The sequence below is a fragment of the Ambystoma mexicanum genome, chromosome 8, assembly GCF_040938575.1.
Source record: "Ambystoma mexicanum isolate Mex_15411 chromosome 8, UKY_AmexF1_1, whole genome shotgun sequence".
Classification (NCBI taxonomy): Eukaryota; Metazoa; Chordata; class Amphibia; order Caudata; family Ambystomatidae; genus Ambystoma; species Ambystoma mexicanum.
The window spans coordinates 1,198,837,035-1,198,860,813 of NC_090929.1; the positions used below are offsets into that span (position 1 = coordinate 1,198,837,035).

Here is a 23,779-nt window from a genome sequence, read left to right on the forward strand (position 1 = left end):
GTCAGGTGCAGCGGGCCCAGCAGGCAGAGTCGTAGTGTGGCAGTCCAGAAACAATGGTGTTGGTGAGCTTACCGGCACCCTTCCTTCCAAACTGCCACACTTGTAATGAGGCCCACTATCACTCAGTGACAGTTCAAAGAATTGCGTGTAGTCAATTACTTACACAGAATACTTTGTTTATCTCTGACCAGGACTTGCATGTTGGTGCAAAATGTAACATGCAATAATTAGTAGCATGTATGGTCTGAAAACTCGAAAATTGCAAACTGTGTAACTAGGCAAACTGGCTTCCCCACTTCATCAATCTGTCCAACCCAGGGCAAATCACTCCAATTAAAGTTGTCATATTTCCTTTGGCTGCCACAATTGGGACCACTTAGAAGTGATCCTGTTCAATGTGCACTACACAAAAAACTGCATTTATATATAGTTAATTAAACTATAGTGTTTTCTCCAAAGATAATACTAGCATTGATCATTCATAAAGTGCACACAACAAGCTCAAGTATCCCTTAACTTGTTCATTGCTCTGTCACTCATGCACCATGTTTCTCTCCTAACAGAAAAGTGCTATTGGATCTCCATGTGCTACCCAGTTTGTGAATGACGCAGTGCAAGATTACACTGGCCTTGGACAAAGGAGATGCTTGCATACATATGAGGATCTCCACCTGCCACACAACCTTGTAGTTTTGTCCTAAATCCCCCACCATACAAGCAAGTAGGATGATTGCATGTTGTTCCCAGTTGTGCCTGCTAAAGTTGTACAACACAGAGGAGTGTTTAGGCTGACATACCTTTGCATTCTGGTACATGGAGATTACCTGTCAGGATGCTGAAAATACGCTATAATCTCTCTTTTTGCACAACATAAGGTTTTATATATCTGTAAGGGTGGGTTATATTTTAATTCATGTACTTTTAAGTAATCTTTATATTATTATATTATGTTATGTTATGCTACTAGGATTTGGACCACATACTGCTGACATGTTCTCCAAGTGCTCTGGTTGATCTGGAAGACAGTAGGTGAGTTTAGTTAGATGGGAGGAGAGGGAAAGTTGATCATTGCAGTCCTTCATGTTGATGTAGCAGAACGGAAGCACTCTGATCTCTGTGTGCTTGTAACGTTTCAAGGTGTGAATTATAGCATGCATCGGAAGCTTTCTGTCTATTGGAGATGTTACTTTGACGCCTACCCTTGAATGCCAAACCCCCTAGTCAGGTCACCCCTCACTCAATAGGGTTTGAGCTATTAAGTACAGACAAAGTCCATTTACCCCTTAGAGAAAGACACTTGATAGCGACGGAAATAGCATTTCTCCTACTATCAGGACTTATATTAGACTAGCAACAAAATATTTTCCATCATGGTGACACTCCCTAGATGTTGCTGGAGGGTTGGTGGATCCTGATTACAAAGGGAAGATCCATATTATTTTACAGAACCATGCATCCAACCCCTATACAGTTAAGATAGTAGATGCAGTCGGATAGGGGATATTGTAACAGGCCTTCTTGTTCCCTAAGAAGTTGAGGAGCTATCTGATACCCTGAGATGTTCCCTAGGGCTTGGAGACACCAACACTTCCATTACTGAGCCCTCTAGAATAGAGTCCAAAAATCATCCAACCTTACCTGAACTGGCCTTTGCCCAAATAAATTGCCCTGTTCTCACTGAAGCCTTTGGGTGAGTTAAGCTGAACCTTTTTGTTAACATTAAAAATGGCTTTTTATATCGGGCAGATGGCAAAATGGAAAGTCTTCCCAGAACTCTGCTAGTAATTCCCCTAAGTCACTGGCAAACAGTCTTGGAGTTAGCCCATTCTCATCTTACGGCAGCTCACCAGGGGATATGGAAGACCCAATGTCGGGTTGTTCCTCAATTTTATGAGCCAGGAGTGTAACTGGATATAATACAATATGTTGTAGCATATGAAATATGACAAAACGACTGAAACCACTCCAGTACCCCATGCCCCCTTACAGTCCCTCCCGATTATTGAGATTCTATTATCCCACATAGCTATGGACACTGTGGGATTACTATTTTAGTAATAGTGTAATATGCTACTCGGTACACCGAAACATTTCCACTAAGGAATAGCACCAGTCAACAAAAACTAAAACACTTACTCCCTTTTCTTTCCCAGGTAGGGTTCCCTAAGTAGATCCTTACCGATCAAGGCACCACCTTTATGTCCAAGATCATGCAAGAAGTAAAGGAGATCCTACCGATTAGGACCCTACGAACCTCGGTATACCATCCTCAGACCGATGGGCTTGTGGAGTGATTTAATCAGACTCTCAAGAGGATACTCCATAAGTTAGTACAGACTGATGGCCGCAATTGGGATATCATGATCCTCTGGGCTCTTTTTGCCATTAGGAAAACACGCCTTGGGTTATTGCCCCTGAGCACAAACAACCTCTGCATGACACAGACGCTGTAACCCAGTCATTTCCCACAGGAGACTCTGTTTTGGTCTAACTATCCACCTCTGAAAATGAAATGGTCCCAAAATGGTATAGGCCTTATAAGGTCATAGACAAAAACAGCCCCCTAAACTAAGAAGTTGCTCAGGCAGACCAACATCAAAGAAACTCCAACTTACCAAGATTCTCTTAAAGGAGTTGAAGATTGACCCTTTTGAGAGTACTACCATTACCATGGCCACTCCCTCTATTGCCCAAGAACGAAAGGTTCAGTTAATCCCTAACAACTTGACTCGTTCTCTTTCTCAACAAGAAGACCTCCATGATATTTTGAAACAGTTTCCAGATTTTGGAAGCATCTTCAGAAGAACCTGGTAGGGTATGAAATGTTTTCTATTTTATTTGTGCTGCGCTGCGACAAACTGTAAATGTAAAATCCTATAGGATTCCTGAGGCCCAGAGAAAGATCATCAAGGAAGAGCTTTGAGTCATGCTTAAGGCAAACATAATTGAATCCACTAAGTGTTCCTGGTCATCCCCTATAGCTTTGGTTGTGAAACCCCTTGGGAGCTTAATTTAATCTCTAATTTTGATAATTATCCCATGTCCCAGATAGATGATCTTATCAAAAAAAATAAGAAATGCTTGAAATATATCCACATTAGATTTAAAGAAAGGATACTGGCAAGTTCCCTTGATTCCTTCTGACAGGGAGAAAACACAGGGACTCTTCTAGTGTAAAGCCCTACCCTTTGGGTTACACAGGGCCCCTGCCACATTCCAGAGATTAATGAACAAAGTACTTTGATTGTACTTTGCAGGAGCCTACCTTGATGATAGTGTCATCCGTAGCAACACCTGGCCAGAACATATACACCATTGCTAGGAAACCCCTCACACCTTGCGGAGAGAAGTCCTTCGTGCTAACTCCAAGAAGTGGCACCTAGCTGGTATATTTCATAGGGAATTATTTCATTCAGCCTCAAGCCAAGAAAGTCAAAGCAGTCCAGATAACACCAATCTCCAAGAACAAACGAGACCTCATAGGCCTTCCTGGGACTGACAGGTTATTACATTTGGTTGACCTCCAGCTACTCTATGCTGGGCGCCAGTCTCACTGATAAGTTAAAAAATTCCCAACCTCAAAAAACATATCTGGGGAAAGGCAGATCAGAGACGTTTTGAAGACCTGAAACCAGTTACTTTGTCAGCAACCCATTTGTAATTTTGTAATGTTGAAGATGCTCAACTTCAACTGGAAATGTATACTGCAAACAGGCTTCCAAAGTGAGCTTGGGGCAGCACTCTCCCAGAAACATGAAGGATTGGAACATTCCATCCTGTATACCAGCAGGGAATTGTTTCCTAGAGAACAGGCATATACAACCATCGAATTGGAAGCCCTAGCCATCAAGTGGGCAGTTGTCAATCTTCCCTACTATTTGAAAGTGAAGAGGTTCTGATTAGTGACTGATCAAGCACCCCTACCTGGATGAGTCTCATGAAGGATTCTGATGCCTGTGTTATGAGGTGGTTTTTGAATCTACAATAATTCTTTTGTTTTCCTGTCGACCATCACTAAGGAAAAGAACAAGGGAATGTAGATGTTCCTCATACGCCTGAAGGTGGGCCTCTCTCTTAATGTGAGGGGAGTCTGATGAATCTGAAAGCTTTGTCCTTTCTTCCCTGGAGGGGCAAACCCTTTGAGGCTAGGGAGGTGAGCTCGCTCAGTCAAACACTCCCAAAGGGTTTGGGAAAGTGGGACCTCACTGGGAGTGACCCCCCTTTAGGAGATATGGACTCCAACCCCCATGGGGAGCTCCCTATACCCAAGATAATATCTGCCTACATGGGAGTAAGAGATACTGGCAATACAACTATGTGTTTGACTCAAGATAATGCTGAGCTTTCCACATGCTTTGAGGAGGAGAAATCCAGCGCTTAGGTGAGCATCCAATTTAAGAATGTCAGCAAGGTGGGTGTGGGGGGGGCTATGCAGACCTGCATAGCCGGCTGCAGTGCAGAAGGAGGTGGACTCTAGAGGGAACGCTGCACACCAGATGGGGAAGCCCGCATGGACGGAGAGGCGGAGGCCACATGGGCCAAACTGGACCTGGAGACATGACCACATAAACGATGTGGTGACTCCAGAGCCTGCAAACAGATGCTGAGTCCAGGGATGAAGGGAGGGATGGGTCCTCCGCTCCCAGACAGAGAACCAGCAGGAGAGAGAGAGCTGAGAAGAGCAGAATGTGAAGACTGCTTGCATCCGGAGTGGAAGAGCTGCAAATTGTGGCGAACACTGCTGTTGTCGCTCATGAGATGGACCCTCACTGGAGCAAGCAACTCAACACAGCAAGTACACGGGTTGCCCAGGTCAGAGGCAGGAGAAGAGAAGAGAGAACAGGCGGGCAAGAGGGAAGAACTACCCTAGCTCCATTCAAGGGTCACAGGGACCAGACAGAAGAGAGAGAACGAGACAAGGAAAAGGTTACGGGAGACTGATAAACACCAGCTACTTAAACCTCGAGAAAGGTCACAGGGACCCAAGAAAATTAAGAGAACCAGAAGCAGGGAGGGGTAATAGGAACCCTGAAGAACTAAGTGAGATATTGGGTCAGGGGACCCCAAAGTAGTCACGTGGGCACAAGAAGCAGAGTGAAACGCAGATATCATGGAAGCACGGAGGCACCGGAAAGTTTGTTGAAATGTGGAGAGATCAACCAAGTTGGTGGAACGGGATCAGGGAAAAAGTCCTCAAGTTAAAGAAGTTTGGACCTTTTGTTTTTACGGGAACTTGAACGTTTTTATGAACTTTGGGGAATTTTATGGAACTTTTGATAGACTGAGAAGAACTATTTTGTTTGAGTGGAACTTTTGTTTATTTTCAACCATCCCATCCAGGTTTAGGGACTGTGTGATCTTTTAGCTCTGTTAGATGCTTGGTCAGAACATTGAACTAAGGGCAGGGCCAGAAAGTTTGCATCCTTATTTGGCACATGACTGAGGGATTGTTTAACTTTGATGGCAGGGCAATTCCGGTTGATGTATCAGCATGACTATGAATAGAAACAAGATGACTCAGGTTCATGGATGTGGTATTAGTCATGGCTTTGTAATGAACCTTTTCTCCACTAGGGAAGAAATTGCCAATCAAGTCCCATAACTCTGACCACTTCTATGAACGAATCCTCTGGATCCAGGCACAACATATTATCAAGAACAACATTATGTGGACTGGATGGCGTAAAATATTATCATTTCCATCGTATAGGCGGAGTTCCAGAATCAACCAGACGTTTAGGCTGTTTTTATTAAGTGTTAAAGTTTGTGATAAAAACAATATAATCTTTATTTTTGTTTTATCGATCTAAAAACGACCTTGGATTCAGTGCTAAAGCTGTGTTTTGTGGCATACAATGGAAAAATTGAATGTTCCATCTGATCTTGTTAAAGTGTTAAGGCAGCTCTATATCAATAATACAACAACATCCTGTTATGGATTAGCCCGTGCCTTATTACAACTTTTTATAAACAACATTGCCATTGAGCTATCAAATTTGATGGCTAATGCTCCAGCACTCAATGGCCAATCTATGGCTGTTATGCTTTTTGCAGACAAATGTGATTCTTTTGTCCAAAACAGTTATGGCACTAAAAAAAGCAAATACCGCTTTTCACAGAAACACGAACTTCTAAAGTTCTTACCATATATTATAGTGAACCTAAAGTGATGGTTTTCTGTGGTGGTTGGAAGAAAGTGAAAAGTCTAAAATTGATTATTAATCATTTTCCTATAGAGGAAGGTCCCTTCTTTGATTAATTGAGGCTAGAATTTGGGGGGGGGGTGTTGTTTAAGCCAGCGCTGTCAGTTCATAAAGCCAACGCAGACAAGCCTGTAGGTATAGTACTGAGATTTGGGGCAAATCGGGCAGTAAGATACTGCCAACAAATTAAAACATATTCCTAAAACAATATTCAGGACTTCCCTTATCTGTCTCCAATATTGCTGTTCACTATGAGCTGGGCCCGCTACCTATCGAATCGATTGCAGCAATAAGGCTGGTTTTATACTGGCTAAGAATCCAGGCAGACCCGGATTTATTAGCCTATAGAGGTGCCTTATATGAGCTAATTAATCATAGTGGGATATCCCAAATCCCATGGCTTAGACATGTAAAAACATGTTTATATGAAATTGGAGAGTCAATGTTGTGGGATAACCCAGGCACAATTAACAAGGTCTCAAGCAGTTTAATTAAGGAGAAATGTTTAGCACGGTGTCAGGAAAAATAACTGTGCACATTCTTTAGTGGTAATCCCTTGTTAAGTTACCTAAATAAAAAAGATCTTCTCTTATTATGAGGAATATTTGGACCTTGCACAGAGCCACTTTACTATAAATCTTCTAATAAAATTAAAACTAGGCATTTTCCCCATTGAAAGGTTACTAAAGGAACATAGCTCTGAGAATTCTGACCATTGTTATGTATTAAGGTTTGGGAGTCCCTCTACTGGCACAAACACACCACATTGACCTGTTCTTCGGTGGATGACCCCCGGGAGAGTCTCTACCACGCTTTAGCTCACTTAGCATTTCACAGAGGAGAAATGTCCATATGCATATCAGTCTTTGTCCCATCTAAAGGCAGTCCAACACCGAAATTCTAAGCAAATCTCAGCTGAACAAAGACATTTGGTAATCCAGACGTGGACCACTTACTCACTGTGCTCAGAGAGGCACAGCTCCACCTCACTGATGAGGCCTGATTAGGCTGAAACACGTGTCTGGGATTGCTGTTGGTACTCTTGTTCAAAGGAGCATTGCTAGCATTTCGGTGCTGGACTGCTCAAGTGGGCGGGACAAAGGTTCATATGCAAATGGTTATTCCTCCTTTGTAAAAGGTACAGTGAGGTCAAATGTGGATGCTGACTATTGAGTTGGTACCTTCCCATAGAACAGGTCATTAGGCAGAGAGACGCCCATACCTCTTTTTGTTATGCATTTAGGGACAGCGTGGAGACTAAGCAACACTTCCTATTCCTATGCCCTGCCTTTTTTGACATTTGGAAAATATATTGTTCTCTCTTTCATCTTCCCACTCGGTGTACACCTGAGCATCGCTCCGGCAGCCCTACACCTCTTCTTCTGCCTCTGCCCTCACCCAAGCCTCCTACCAAGAAGGTAAGCCAATGCTTGGCTTTAAAATCATGTGCGCACTGTCCTCTTCATATTTGATGAAAAAAAAACAAAGAAAGGAGAAATCTGCATTTTTTCCAGGTTTTGCCACATGGTGACACACATTTAAATTAAAAAAAACACAATGGTGTTGAATTGACTCTTACGACGCAAATTATGCTGAACTCAAGCTTTTAATGGCTTTATTTCATTCTCCTGCATTGGACCAGCTGTTTGTGGCCCTCTACAAAATGGCCGCCCCCTTTTAGAGTCTTAGAGGCATTCTCTGGCCTGAGCCTGGTGCCCCACCATTGGCTGTCTCCTTCCTTCATCGGCCAATCAGTGGCACCGGGAGGCGGGAGCCGGCTCATTTACCAAAGGCCCACATTTAAGGCCCTGTCTGTGGCTGTCCGGGCCTGACTGGCCGCTGTGGGCCCCTTACTTTTCCCAAACCATCAATATGCATCTGATGACTGGGCACCTAATCCAGGCAGCCTTGGGCTATGGGATCCCCCTTTCAGCTATCACATAAGTGTGGACTGTTGCTCTATGTGCTTGCAGCATCTTCCGGACTCCATGCGTGTGCCATGCCTTACAATCTCTCACCTCTTTGCCAAGCACCAGGACATAGCACTTGCCTTCCTCCTGTACTTACACCTCTGTACTTTTATGTTTCTATAGCTGTTGACCACAAACAAATCGAATTTAGCTGTGTGCACATCCTGCATTTTTGTGTTGCTGTTTCCAAATCGAATTTAGCTGTGTGCACATCATGCATTTCTGTGTTGCTGTTTCAAAATCGAATTTAGCTGCGTGCACATTCTACATTTTTTTGTTGCTGTTTCAGAATTGAATTTAACTGTGTGCACATACTGCATTTTTGTGTTGCTATTTCAAAATCCAATGTAGCTCTGTGCATATCCCGCATTTTTGTGTTGCTGTTCCAAAATCTAATTTAGCTGTGTGCGAATCCTGCTTTTTTCTGTTGCTGTTTCAAAATCGAATTTAGCTGTGTGCACATTATGCATTCTGTGGTGCTGTTTAAAAAATCGAATTTAGCTGTGTGCACATGCTGCATTTTGTGATACTGTTTAAAATAAATCGAATTTAGCTGTGTACACTTCCTGCACTATTTTTGTTGCTGGCTAAAAAATGTAACTTATTTGTGTGCACATGCTCCACTATTTTTCTCGCTCTCTCAAAAATCGTTTTTAGGTGCGTGCACTTCCTGCTTTTCTTGGGAATGTGCTGGCTGGTTACCCCTCATCTGCAATCTGTTCTGGTCTATCTGTGCCCTCACCCTCTTCAGTTCACATTGTTTCTCCCCTATCCTGTTTTGTCTCTCTGTGTGCCTGCTCCCTCCTTGCCAACGTTCCTCCCACGTACCTCAACTACTCTGCCTGGATAAGTATACCACACTCTGTGCCCTCACTATGGCGCTCTCTATTTCCCCATCTTCCCCAACTACTTCTCCATCTACTATCCTTCACCTCTCACTAAGCCTGGGAGGAAGAAACTCAAGAAGGACACACTAGCCTCCAACCCAGGCCTTCCTATCGCTGACACCTACGTCAGTGCTTCCGCCAGAGAGACTCTCACCGACATCCTCTTTGTCATTCCTTCCCCCGACCTATGGACGCTCCATATGTCTGCTCTGCCCTCTCCTCATGCTTCCTCACACATAAATGGTGGCACACGCTGGGAGGTTCTTCTTGCCTCCTTTTAAAACTCCAGGGTAATCATAAATGTCCATCTAAATGGTACGATCCTGGTACAAGGGCCTAAACCCAACCCCTTACTTTTTTATAGGCTTCTTCCTCACCTTACCAGCTCTCCTCATTCCTCCTCACAGGCTCCCTGGCCTCCTGCGGCCCCTCTCACACTGGCTCCCTTGCCTTCTACCACTATCCTGGCTCCCAGGCTAGCCCCCTCCTCATTGACACCCTTGTCACCCTTGCCTCCTCTGCCTCCTCCTACCTCTATCTCTCAGGTACTCTCGCCGCTTATGGGGGGACCTCTGTCCCCTGCACTCCCCCTCATAAGTCCTTCAAAATTGGCAATCTGCTCCATGTGGCCACACTAAACTCTCGCTGTGCTGTCAAGCATTCCTCTGACATCTGCCACCCCTTGGAACCACTGTATCTTGATGTTCTTGCTCTTACTGACACATGGTTTAAGGACAGCTCTTTCACAAGTCTAGACACACTTATGCCTGAAGGCTACAAGATATTCTCTATGCCCAGGCCCAACAGGCCAGGAGGTGGAGTAGCCCTCATCTTTCATGAGTGGATCCCTGTTTCCTTCATTCCTACTCAGGTCTACTCTTCCTTTGAAGTCCTGGTCTGCAGGCTCTCTCTCTCATCTGTCACCTCTTTTACTCTGGCCACCTTCTATCGGCCTCCGGACCAGCCTGCCCTCTTCCTCTCAGAATGGGCTGAGCAGGCCTCTTGTCTCCTCTCCTCCTCGTCCCAACTCCTCCTGCTGTGGGATCTTCACATCCATCTTGACTCTCCCGACTCTTCAGGACCTTTCTGCAACCTGTGTGACTCTCTTTCTCTTTTCATTCGACCCTCTGGTCCGACGCACACTACTGGCCACACCTTGGATGCTCTCATCTGCACAGACATCCCAATCTCTATTCCTCAACCTACCCCACTCTCATGGACTGATCATTCTCTTCTCTCTTCTCACTTGAAGATCTCCTCTCCTTTAGCATTAGCACACTGCACAACCTCCTGCCTTCAAGGTCATCCGACACATGAAAAGAGTGTCAGTGGCTGCCTTTGCCTCCACCTACTCACCTCCATCTACTCCTGCAGCTGACTCCCACCCTGATACAGCCCTCTCTAACTTTCACGGCTTCATCTCCAACACTCTTGACATTCTTGCTCCTGTCTTGAGGGTCCGAATGAAGTCTGCCAAAAAGTGCAACTCTTGGTACGACTCCAATCTGGCTGCCCTTAAACGCAAGTGCAGAGCAGCAGAAACGGAGGATCTTCAGGTGCACCCTCTGAAAAACTGGCCTGCCGCCTTCTTCAAAGGCAACATAGACTCTGCATTTTCTCCAGGAAAAGAGTCTATATTCAAGCCTGCATCTCCATGGCATCAAATAACATGGGCAAACTTGTCAAAGTCTGCAAGGAGCTGGCCAACCCTAATGCAGCCACATCCTCTACTGCACCCACCCAGGCCCTTTGCTCGGCCTTGACCGCACACTTCACGACCAAAACACTGGACATCGTGTCCTCTCTCTCTTCTGCACCTCCTCCTGCACCAACATCTCTTGGGCCCACCTTGGCCCCCCCACTGCTCCCCCTCTTCTTTCCTGCCTCTCCCCTGTCACACTTGAGGAGGTCACTAGACAAGTCCAGCCTACGAAAGCCTCTTCCAAACAGGTGGACCCCTGCCCTTCCAAAACCATCAAGGACAATTCTGACACTCTCGCTCCAGCCCTGGCCGATCTTTGCAACCTGTCTTTCGCCACAGGAGTTTTCCCCTCTCCCCTCAAGCACTCTCTTGTGCACCCCCTGCTCAAATAAACATCTGCCGACCCGTCTATTCTGGCAAATTATGGCCCGATTGCCATCACCCCATTCCTGGGAGAACTCCTGCGGAAGTTGGCTATCACTCAACTTACCCTCCACACTAAATCTGTTTGTTGTCTCCATGACCATCAGTCTGGCTTTAGAGCATCCAGAGGCACAGAAACTGCTCTTTTCAACACCTGTGAAGACCTGCTCTCAAATCTTGACTCAAACTCTCCTTCTGTCCTAATTCTTCTCAACTTGTCTTCTGCTTTCGATACAGTAAACCACAACATCCTGATCTCCTGTCTCCATGATACCGTGGGCATCACAGATCAGGCCCTGGCATGGCTCACCTCCTTTCTCTCTGACCGGCCTTCCCAGATGGAACTTGGGTCCTTTCTCTCCTCTCTCACTATCTCTACTTGTGGTGTTCCCCAGGGATCTAACCTATCCCCCTGATTCTTCAATATCTACATGGCCCCCTTGGCCCACAGGATCTCACCCTTACCTCTAACTTTCAATGTTATGCGGATGACACACAGCTCTCTTTCAGGCTGTCCTCTGCCTCCATCTCCTCGCTCATCCCTGACTGTCTGTCTGCAATTCAGTCTTGGTGGGCTGTTAACAATCTCTGCCTGAATGCCAGTAAGACAGAGATCATCCTCATTGGGATCCCTGCTCCCACTTTCCCACGTTTCCACTGGCTGGCCTCCCTTGGCCCTGTGCCCTCACTTACCAATGAGGCAAACAATCTAGGGGTCATCTTCAGCTCCACTCTCTCCTTCTCTTCGCACATCTCAGACATCTCTAAAAAGTCCCTTTACCAACTGCACCTCCTCAGAGGTATTCTACCTTTTCTCACTTTCCCCCAGAGGCTCATCATCTCTAGGCTGGACTATTTCAAGAGCCTTTTTCTTAATCTTCCTTCTTCTACTTTCTGTCCTCTATAGCTCTTCCAGAACAGAACTGCAAGACTTATCCTTGGCCTCAAGCCCAGGTACATCATCTCTGCGGCGCTGAAATCCCTCCACTGGCTCTGCGTGGCTGCAAGGATCAAGTTCAAGACCCTCTGCATAATCCAGTCTTCCTGGGGCCAGGGCCCACACTATATACAACGCTCTCTTCCCAAATACTCTCCCTCCAGAGTCCTCCGCTTGTCCTCCACTCTCTGCGGGTGAGCCATTTGTCCAAAGAGATTTGGAGGTAGATCTTTATCCTTTGCAATTGCCTCCCTCTGGAACAGCCTCCTTGCCGTCTGGAGCCAGAGCACCTTATCAGAACACCGCAAACAAGCTTCTGATGCTGTCCGGATCAGTATATATGCTGGACTGTTGCAAACATCTTAATGTTAAGGTGATTGTTGTGAACAATGGATAATGTTTTTGATGTACTTGTCAAATAAAAAGAACCACAGTCATTCGTATGCTGTTTGATTTCATGCAAAGTATGATGAGACCCTCACTGGTGTTATTTGCCCAATTTCCCTTTCTCGCAGGGGTATTTTGAAAGAGCAAAATGGGAGTGTACAGGCTGTCTATTTTGGGATGATAATCTACTATCAGAAACGAAATTAATTATATGACGATTCTGGGTTTTCATATTATGCTTTGCTCAGTTAGGCAAGTGCAATGTTCATATTATTACTACAATAAATACTGGAACTGATCATTACAAGAAAAAAAAAATTGCAACATTTTAAAAAGAGCCAATGTTGTACATTTAAATAACTTCCTTTTTTAATAGCTGCTTTTGCTAAAGCACAAAGACAGAGATATTGGGTAAGACAGACAGTCTGAGAGACAGAGAAAGAGAGGGATAAAGAAAGAGAGAAAGAGGCTGAGACAGAGAGAGAGGGGGATAAGGAGAGAGAGAGAGAGAGATAAAGAGAGAAAGAGAGAGAGAGGGAGAGAGAATTTGGGGTAATTCTGCTTGATTGGCATATGATAGGTAGGGTACAGCTAGTGCTCAGTATTACTGATGATCCCATAGGGCTATGTATGAACAATAATTATGTGATGTTATTATGTCTTGTACCATGCACCACTACATTGTTCATGGTCTGCAGGTACTCAGGTGGATCTGAAAAGGAAGGGAGTTGGGATGGTTGGTTAGTAGGGTTGAAAGGGAAGAGTACAAGAGAGCTTTGATGTGCTGTTGGTAGCTTCCGCTCGGAAGTGAACGGTCACTGTGTGCTGGTATGATTTAAGATGATTGACATTTGTGTGATGTTTTGTGGTATTTGTATGCAGGCGTTTTACGTTCATTTTGTGTGTTGTGGACAGTAGGAATAGGGCCTGTAGTTTGGGTGTTTTGTGGCGAAGGCCTGCATCATGTTACTTGTGTGTTGGGTGGTGGGTATGGAAAGTGTCAAAGAGTTTTTAGCAGGGTTAGTCAGATGCCTTAGAAAGAACAGTGCATAAATGGAAAAGATCCTTCCCCTTCGAAGGAGAAGTCTAAATTTTATCTTGTATGCACTTATTGAATTGGACCTCATGCAGGTTGTACTGCGCATGTCAATGCCCACACAAATTACTCTGGAACCGGTATCTATGTGATGCAGAGAAGACTCCCTAAGGTCTTGGCGAGAAGTCTTGCTTCTGCTAGCCCAGATTTGAAGGCCGCAATCCTCTCGGGCGGTGATAGATATTGCTGAAAATCAGCAATCTCCAGCCATAAGCACTGATTAGCATCTGGCAATATGGAATCAGCCTTAGCCTGACACAGCTGTAGCATGCTGTTGAAGTATAATTTCTTGAACAAAGATAAACCTAGAGGAGCACTCCAGGTACTGTGTGCCTCCCAAATGGTCTTGTAGACCGGTTAGATTGCATAAATCTGTATAAATCTTATACATGGTTTAATCATATGTATGAGTAGACTTGTACCAAGCACACGTCTGAACTATTTGAGCAAACACAACATGATGATGATTCAAAATTGTAATCTTTAGTAGTAGAACAAATGGTTCAGAAAGCATTCATTTACAATTCTTGATCTGGAGCTCATTGAACATGTTATGGATTTAAGATAAATGCCTTGGGCAGGTTAGTACTCCAAAGTACATTTTACAGAGTTCTAGAGTAGGTTTAAAGTTCCATAAAAAATATTGGAAGGAAAGCCAATGGGCCATGTGCTTTAGGCACCGTAAGTGAATTCTACCCCACAGGCACGAATTCCAACCAGGGAAGGCCAGAAGATCACAAAAGAAGTGTTCAGAGACTGATGGACAGACAAGAAGCCCCAGAATAAAAACAGAAGAGCAGGGGGATCCCCCCAAAAGAAGTATATAGTAAATGCAGTAGCAACTTGCTTCCAAAGAATCCCAATCCCAGACCAGAGGAACCTCTGATGGTGAGTATAATGAGTATTAGCCAACCCCAGGAGCCAAAGGAAGTTACTCATGTAGTCAGTTTCAGCTGAACCTGGTCCAGCAGCATGGAGCAACCCCGTATGTACAGTGCTTCTGATAGCACTTTATGTTAGAAATTAAGATTTCTAACCTATGTATTCTTTTACCCAGGTAAATGCCATTAACAGGGATGTGTTCTGTTAAGTTAATATGCTTTTATACTGTGCTCTATCATCAACATGTATCATGTACATGTATCTGAGCACCTAGATTTGTCCATAGAGTATTATGCCCCTAGTAAGGGCATCTAGACCTTAGTCTGCTGGAAGGATGAAAATGAGTGAGGGAATAATAAGAGTTTCGGAAAACGGGATATAGATGCGATGAACGCAGGGATGGAGGTATGCGACGATGGAAGAATATTTTTTGTTAGGTGGACCATGGGTCTGCCAAAGGGAGGAGGCTGATATGTCCTATAATGTTGTGATAATTGGACTGTATTCCAGGACAGATTTGAAGAACTATTAGTGTAAAAATGAATACTGGATGCAGGAGGGTAGGAGGGGTTTGGTGGCCCATTTGCCTGGGCATTTCAACATGTTGTATCCCAGGTCAAACTTCAGAAGGTTAATTCCTTGACTGCCAAGCTTGAGCCAAGAGTGACATAGTGAACGAAGTAGGAATACACAGCTGAATGTTATTAGTAACAGAAGGTAAGGGAATGTAGTGGCTAGCCTGGTAAAGTCACATTTAAAAGGCTTGCACTTTGATGTCAAAAGGCTTATCAGTAAAGGTTTGCCTCAGGCCAGTTAATGCTAGACTTTATTGTACTTCACAGTGAGACAAGATGATGCCGTGATGCCTTTCATGGAAGTAGGCTATCAAGGAATACCAGCACTTGTTTACTTACCGTGAGAAAATATTGCCTGAGTTCCCTATACAAGTTGTTTTCTTTAGACCACATGAAGGCTGGAGGGTGATGTGACCCAAAGCAGGGTAGACAGGTAGGTGCCAGATGTCTGTCCTTCTGTATGCAGTAACAGACTAGCAACCTTCTATCGTCTTTCTTTACTATGCTTTGACTGCTACACTTTGTCTCGTGCTTTATGCCACAGTTAGACCACCTCACAGAACTCAATAGCAGGGAGGGACACTTTCAGGTCACAAACCAACACACATGAGCACCCATGCGCCCGTAGATGAGCCTAGAGGAGCACCTCAGCTAGCCAGCCAAAGTGGAGAGAATGGGCATGGAAGCGAAGTGAAAGCGCTCCAGATGTTAGGGCCCCTTCCATAAAATGAGGGCCGCTCAAACAAGGATGCAGCATTTCAGGTTGTGAGGCCCACACACCTACACGCAGAAGAAAGGTGTAAATCAAAGGATAGATTCAAGTTAACATGCATATAGATTTGTTAAAAAGACACAGAGATACAAGCAGAGATACACCCTCACACACACCACTTCTAGAGTTTGTGGTTCTGTAGGGTGACTGCCAAGTTGATGATACTTTAAAGATTATTCTCTGGATTTCCCCAGAATTCTTTAGGATTCCCAGGAAATTGCTATCTTTGAACATCAAAAGCATCTTCTCTGTTGCATTATGTTATTGAAAATGTACAGCCATAACAATACATCCATACCTTCAGATTCTGATCTGATATGGGAAGACAATACACGTTGTCTTAGGGTACCATAGAATCTCTGGTGGAATATAAGAAAAATGTAGGGTTCTGTGGAATTATTTTTACAATGAACAGTAACTTTACCACTTCATACAGGAGATTTTAAACCAAATTTAGAATATAGGTAATACAAAGGCAGCAATACCTGGTTACTAGGACATGGTTTGGCTATACCAACACGTGCCATCCCCAATTTGCATGAAAGGGAAAATGTTGCCTCCATTAATGATTTTTTGAGAAAGAGTGAGACAGAGGAAGAACGTATGAATGATATTTGCCACATGCAATAACAGATGCATAACAATCTCTCCTAAAAGCCAAGTAGTACATAGCTAAACTAAATACCTTCCATATTTTCAAGGAAGCCACCAATTTAAGAGAGTTGAAAAACCACTTTGGTTGACTAACTATAGGTATACATGTCTTTTAATTCATTTTATTAAGATTTATTGATAAAATAGCATTAACCGAGTTTTATATCACAAATCAAAACAATTATTACATCTTTTTAAAAAACATCACAATTTCATTCACAATTCATAAAATATTCAGTATTTACCTTAGAAAAGAATTCAACATACTCTTGAGTAAAATTTCACAAATAAAATGTCTTCATGTAAAACCCATGATTCAATTGCCTATGTTGGCATCAAAATTTGTAAAATTGCATTTCAATTAAAATGATCATCAATAAGGAGAGGTGGAGCAACACATTATTATTCTATATCAACTAGATAATACTTTAATATAATTTGCCAGATGTAAAAGCATTAATAATTCAATTTAACATGTACACCAGAGTATGCAAGTGCCTGTAATTTACCCTATTTATGTAGACTTTCTCATAAACCTTGACCAATCTAGGTCAATGGGTCAGCAAATGTTGGGTAGTCTCTATTTCACCAGCACACATTCGACAAATTCTATTATCATATGGAATGTTAGACCAAGCACTGCAGAGCTCAAGGATGGGAAGCTACTCAAAACGAATTCTAGTAATGAAACGCTGTACTCTAGGAATACATTTTAGAGTACTCTGGAGGAATAACTGAACATCTCGTTCAGGAATAAAAGATGGGGTAAAATGGGTATGCCGTAATGCCCAAACTAAAGTTGTGATACAATTACACAGAGAGCTCCTTATTTGACTTACTATTTAAGCAATACAAATGTTTTTATGGAGAAGTCGTTTCCTAACATAATTAACCTGAGCAGGCATAACGAGATGACATGGAGATTTCCTACACAAGTACACGCATCTTCCTTGTAAAGGGCAAGATGAACCACTGGGCAAAAACACTTCTGAGTTGGTAGGGGCTTTAAAAAGCTGTTGCCCACTGACTCAAGGAGACCAAATCATAGATGAGATATCCTATCAATCCTTTCAGTCCTATCAATCTGCACAGTAACTGAGGAGTGGCTGAATTCAAGCTGGGGATGTTTTCAACCACATAGTCTTTCAGGGAAAGGCTAAGCTATAGGAATAGGCCTAGCAGCCAAAATAAACATATGATGGATAAAAGATTGGCACATCTACATGAGTGTAATAACGTGCAATAAACATCAAAGTCTAGACGAGCAAGGAACCTACAACAATGTTCAAACATATCTTGCTTGACCAAATAAAGTGTGTGAACTGCCAAGGCATGCCTGAGGTGTATGGGTGAATTCTCCTTTTATATTACTGTGGATGGTGGAAAAGGTGATGGTCAACACTGGAAAGACCAGGGTGGATGGCATTTTAGAGTCCTCTGTGGGACATGAAACTGGTCCACGAAGAGGTCAGGTGTGAGAGTTGATAGAGCACAACAAAAATATCCTTACTGATGTTGTTCATCAGTTTCAGGAACTGGCAATGCATACCGACACAAAGTAGCACACAATGGCTCATTTGATGAATTGGAAGCACAGAAACACAGTCTCTCTGCAAATAAAATAAAAAGTGAAATATTGCTAATTGATCAACACCATTGATGATTTGGTAATGTCAAACAACTTGACATTTTCCTGGAGGAAAATCAAGAGCACCTCTATGTGAAGGTTGCTGATAAAAATGAAAATGCCACAATTGACCAATTGGCCATGTCAAGAGCTCTATGGATAGCAAAGGGTTTTCACATATAGGGATCACACTTGTAAGAAATCAAATGATGATAGTGACACTATCACAAACTCTAGCAGGCAGGGGGGACCTTTGCACAGAACAAAACATGAGGGATGTGCCTGACTAATCCTAATTACTGCTCAGTGGGGAGCTCCCTTCATTGTCTAATCCTATCATTTTCACCCTCACTGATACACATTTCCAGCAGAGGATCTGTAAAAATTGATGATATTTCAAAAAGATGTTTCATATTCAGGATGGATTATTATTGGTCGTTTGTTCAGATCCCTATGTAAAAATTAAATTGGGCGGTAGCAACATATTTTCGGACAAGGGTGTCAAAATCCAGCCCTCGAGGGGTACAAATAACTTGGGTTTGCAGGATACTCTTAATTTAAAACTATTAAAACAGGTAGCTTCATTTCCCTTGGCTCAGGTCTTCCGTAGGAATTGTAAGGAAATAATTTAGAGGGGTGGACAGAAATGTCAATCTCTCCATGTTACGTGATATATTGCCAGGACACAAAAACTCGATAAATTAACATATTCTATATTAATATCGTTTTTATGATGACACAGAATAAACAACAATCCAGGTGGTCTAGTAATTTAAAATGTGACTGTTCCAAAGGGTTGAGGCTGGCCTTGAATATAAAAGAGAACCAGACCACTATTTGAGATTTCTGTGCCCTCAGAAAGTGAAAGGGTCAGAACTGCAAGGACCTCATACTTCCATGGTGCACATTGACCAAACATTTTCTGAGGTGGGAAGATAGCTCTGGGGCAACGCCTTTGTCTTGGAAGCAACTCAATGTGGTCCGCCCTTAGAGGCTGGTCTCTCGCTTGAAGCCCGATATCAAAGCTCAATTTATTACATTTATTTAATTCAGAAATATTAGATGAAAATATATATTTGATATGTGTTATACATCAGATATAGATTTAACTATTAAGTTTATGGTCTCCCACTCTCTTTCAGCTTTAACAAAAAGAACAAGAGCATGTGCGTATCACAGCTGACCCCAGACAGTCATTATCCAAGCCCTGATCAGACCAAGCCAAGCAGGAGTGAGGCCTATAACCAGCCTGTGTCCCAGAAGTAGGCCTGGGACACCAAGAGGAGGATGCCAGATCACGCTGCAAGCCCAGTAGAGAGAAGCAATTGTAAAAAAGAGCAGGCTGTTAGGCACACATTTAGAAAAGGCACATGGGCGTGGAAGGGTTTGGCGGTGGACGTTAAAAGGAGATGGTAAGTTAGTAGGGTTCCAGGGCAAGGGCAAAAACTAGAGCCCCTGCTTCAAAGACATCATATGACAGGACCAACTACTGGTGTTTATCAGGGAATCTATCACTTCTGAGTGGCTGGCGCCAAAACCTCAGATGCCAATGCTGAACATTTTCTAGTACTGTCATTTAGATCACTGATTCCTCTGATGTTTGAACTGTGTGTACATATGCATTGTTATATATCACGTACACGTTAAAATAACTTTTCATCATTCATGCAGAGAAGGGCTAATGTTCTTGTGTCAGAGTAATTGGACCAGCTATAGTTTGTTAATTTACTTAAATACAGCCAATACATTAACTAATTGAGCAATACCTGGGGAACATCTGTAGTATTGGATCCAATTTGGTGGGAGCTCCACTGCAGTTATATGCTGAGTTCCAGCAGTTACATCTGGAGTATGCTGTCTCTGAATGTGTATGAATCAAGTTATTGTGCACTTCTCGTTCTTGCACTTGCACGATCTGCATGGCACAATGCCTAGTAAGATTGTTTGTCTTGTCTTCCCACTGCCTTCCCTCCCTTTTCTTGTCACGCCTAGAAATACTTGTGTACAGGCATGATATAAAAGACTTATCATATCATATCATATCATTTGGGGACAAATGTGCGCCTCTTGTTTTTGCTTGCGAGCTGGGTGTATGAATATAGATGAATGCATGTGGGAATGTGCATGGTTTGTTGAGTGTGAATGCGTGTTTGTATGTATGTGTGTCTGTGTACATGCATGGACAAGCCTGTGTGTGTGTGTGTGTCTCTGTGCCTGTGTGTCTCTGTGCCTGTGTATCGATGAGTGGGTGGCATGATGGGAGAACAAGGCACTATTACGTACCTGCATGCAGGCTTTCATGGGCATATACTGGCACTACGTAGATATAATGTATTTTGGCAATGTGTACCATCTGATTCGAGTACAAAAGCATACAATATACATGATATATGATATGATAAGGCATTTATAATGTGCCTGTACACAAGTGTTTCTAGGCGCCACAAGTCAAGGAAGGGAATACATAGGGAGTACAAGAAAAACAATCCTACTAGGCCTTGTTCCATTCGGATCGTGCAAGTGCGACAAAAGAAGTGCAGAGAGAAGGAGAGGTGGAAATACAAGGGAGAGGCAAGGGGTAAGTGTGATCAGGGCAGCAAGGCGCTGAGTAAGTGCAGTCAGGGCAGGAGGCTCTGATAATGGCAAGGAGGCAGGGGGGATGTAGTGGTTACAGTTACAGCCCCTAAGTGCGAGGTAGGCCAGGGGCAGTGCAAAAGAAGACTGGTCATGGAGGGGTCTGGTATCCAGTGAGACCCTGAGGAAACCAATCAACCAGTCAGTGCAGTAGACAGGTAAGTTAGCAAGGGAGCGAGAGAGAGAAGGCAGACGAGAAAAGGAGGGTCTTGAGCTGCTTCCGCAACTTCAGGTGGTTCGACTCAAGTCTGAGAGGGGCAGGGATGCCATTCCGGAGAGAGCCATCTGCAGGGAAGAGAGATCTACCCCCACACTCTGCCTTGGAGGTAGCTGAGCGAGGGGCTCTAGAAGAAAGGTATTTTGGAAGAGAGAGTTGAATGTAGTGCGTGCCCCAGAAAGCCTTGTGGACGTTGGAGAGGGTCTTGAAATTGATTCATGCAGCCACAGGGAGCCAATGGAGAGTTTTCAGGGCTTAGAGATACGGTCCCTGGAATTGAGACCAGGGTTAAGTCTTGCAGTCCTGTTCTAGATTAGATTCCGGGGGCAAAGAGAAGAGGTAGGAAAATTGAGGAAGAGGCTGCTGTACTATGATGAGGATCCCTGACATACTCTGTGTATAATTAGCGATGTGCAGATGGAATATTTTGGGAGTACTTGGCCATTTGATGGTACTACAGTTGAAGACATATGAGGGTAGTAGGGGATTATAATGGCAATATCAATATACCTGGCACAATGCCGATACTTTTTATGCTTTGGGAGTACTGACCATAACCTACCTGATACCAATCCACACACAGCCATGTATCCTTCCAATCACACACCTCTGCACTCATCTACTCAAACATCCATAAACCTAAAAATCCAGAGCCCACATAGTGATTGTTGGGTTCAGTTCAGGGAGCTTCACGAGGCATATTTTTTCAACGTATGGGGCTCATCTGGAGTGTTTATTACAGTTTTGGGGTTTAATGAAGTATCACCCCTCCATAGTGCACTTCCAAGTATAATTTTAATAGCAAAGTCAGGATCTCTGTTCACCAAATATCACACTTAAATCATGTCCACAACCCTTATCTAACAGAGACGTATCACACTCATTGCAGGTGACCACCCTTTGTCACGTTGTGAAGTGACAGGCCCCGTGTACTCCCACATCGTTATGTGGGTGGTTCCATGTTTGGGCCACATGTGGGAAAGGGGAGTGACATTGGGCTAGGGGCTGGGCGGGACGAGGGAGGGGGTCAGTTAGTTCATAACAAGTGTGCCATCTCTCTTCAAGGACTAGCACACTCATAGCTTCTGCACTACCAGAGTCACTGAACAAATAATATGCTCAAAGAAGCAGCACGACACTCTTTGCACACACAATGCTACACATTCCCAAAGAAAAGTTCTGCACTACCACAAAGCCATTGCTTGTTTTCCTGTTCTTTCTCAATAAATGCCTGTTGCTTTCTGGAATAACATAGGTGAGACATGCCACAGGTACAATCTAAGTTAAAGACTGCGAATTACACCTTAAAAAGTTTTAGATGTACATGCACCATAGTATATATAGATCGTGCCCTTCCAAAACTAGAATTTTAAAACGAGGAAGGCAGAGGTTTTCGTAATAAACAGAAACTGCCATGAAATCACTGAACATTGTGTTGGTATTTTCTTTTTCTGATGAGAATGGCTATATCCTTTTCGATATGTCACAGCAGAAATGAACACAGCTGAAGAGTCAGGAGATAAGACACAGCAAATCAGTGATCCGTGTATGGGCAATGCTGACCTGCATTGTAGATTTGTCATTGCACACTGTTTGGCTAAATACACTGAGTTGGAATACACGCAAACAGCCCGGTGCAAGTTCCAGATCATATTCATATAAACCAGGCATTAATGGATGACAAGCGCTTCAGAGCATGATAGCGAATTCCTACCTGTATCAAACTATATCCTGTGCGCTGGACCAGTGCACGCAGGGATGCTTCTTTCTGGGTGCCGGCCAATCCATCTCCAGGTTTTTGATTTGATTCCATTGTGAGTGATTATCAGCAAAAAATCAGGTTAATTAGGGGTGCTCACTGCAATCAAATTTAAGATAAATTAAGTGAATTAATAGTGCAGAATGATAAACCATTTGAATTTCATTGAGATTTTTTGTAATCATTGCGAAATATGTATATTACTCAAGATATCAATTCTTGAAAATAAGAGGGAGGCATCTCAAGGGATCATGGCAGGAAAATAAAGTATGTTTCTCCAATGGGATAATTGCCCTTTGGTTGCCACTGAAATGTACTTGGCTAACATTACAAACCTTTCAATGGTCTAAAAATGTACCATTTCCATTTTGAACATCATGCATTGGATAGTAGGACAATGGTTAGAACTCATGCCCCAAGACTTGCCTTTATGAAATGCTTGCACGGGCCACCCCTGCTCTTTGGTAGGAGTCAGTGAACACCCCAAAAGGAACGTGCGAAAGTGTGTGGGTCTCTCTTGGTCCCGCGCAGCAAAGGTACGTTGTTTTTATAAACACACTCTGAACACCCGTGTAGGAAACTACGCTTGTGCTAAATGTGAGGGGGTTCAGGGAGCAGGGAAGGGCAGGGGTGCTGGCTAACCAAGCTGCTCCGAACCTGAGCTTGTAACATACAGTACAGCCCGCATTCTGAGCATCTTGATTGGTCCACACCTTCTCCCAGGGTGCTGATGCCATTTGAAACCTGGCAAAGCCCCAGTAGGGCAGTGGGGCATGATACTGTGCCCTGTGAGGTATTGCAGTAGTTGGCCCTACTTCACAGGCCCTTGCATTTTCCCTCAGTGACTGCCAACATTTCTGGATTCATCTCCGGAAAGGTTTGAACGATTTGTGGGACACAAACCACACAAAATCCAGGTGCTTGAGTTGTGTCCAAATGTGTTCACCAATCCTTGTTCTACAGCAGGTTTTCATTATATGTTGATGGGTATTATGCAACTATTAACTGTAGATCTTGGTGTACTATGCTAGCAGATATGTCAGTGTCACATAAT

At 43.6% G+C, this 23,779-nt stretch overlaps 1 protein-coding gene across 3 annotated transcripts in view; it reads right to left on the bottom strand.

Annotated features, from left to right (window-relative positions):
* Positions 1-23,779, bottom strand: part of A1CF (APOBEC1 complementation factor) — a 384,704-nt gene that overhangs the window by 246,062 nt on the left and 114,863 nt on the right. For all 3 annotated transcript variants that reach the window (XM_069611302.1, XM_069611301.1, XM_069611300.1), the window contains exon 2: positions 22,681-22,824. In XM_069611302.1, coding sequence (XP_069467403.1) covers positions 22,681-22,779 — 99 coding nt within the window. In that variant the 5' untranslated portion in view covers positions 22,780-22,824. The remainder of the gene's footprint in view (positions 1-22,680; positions 22,825-23,779) is intronic.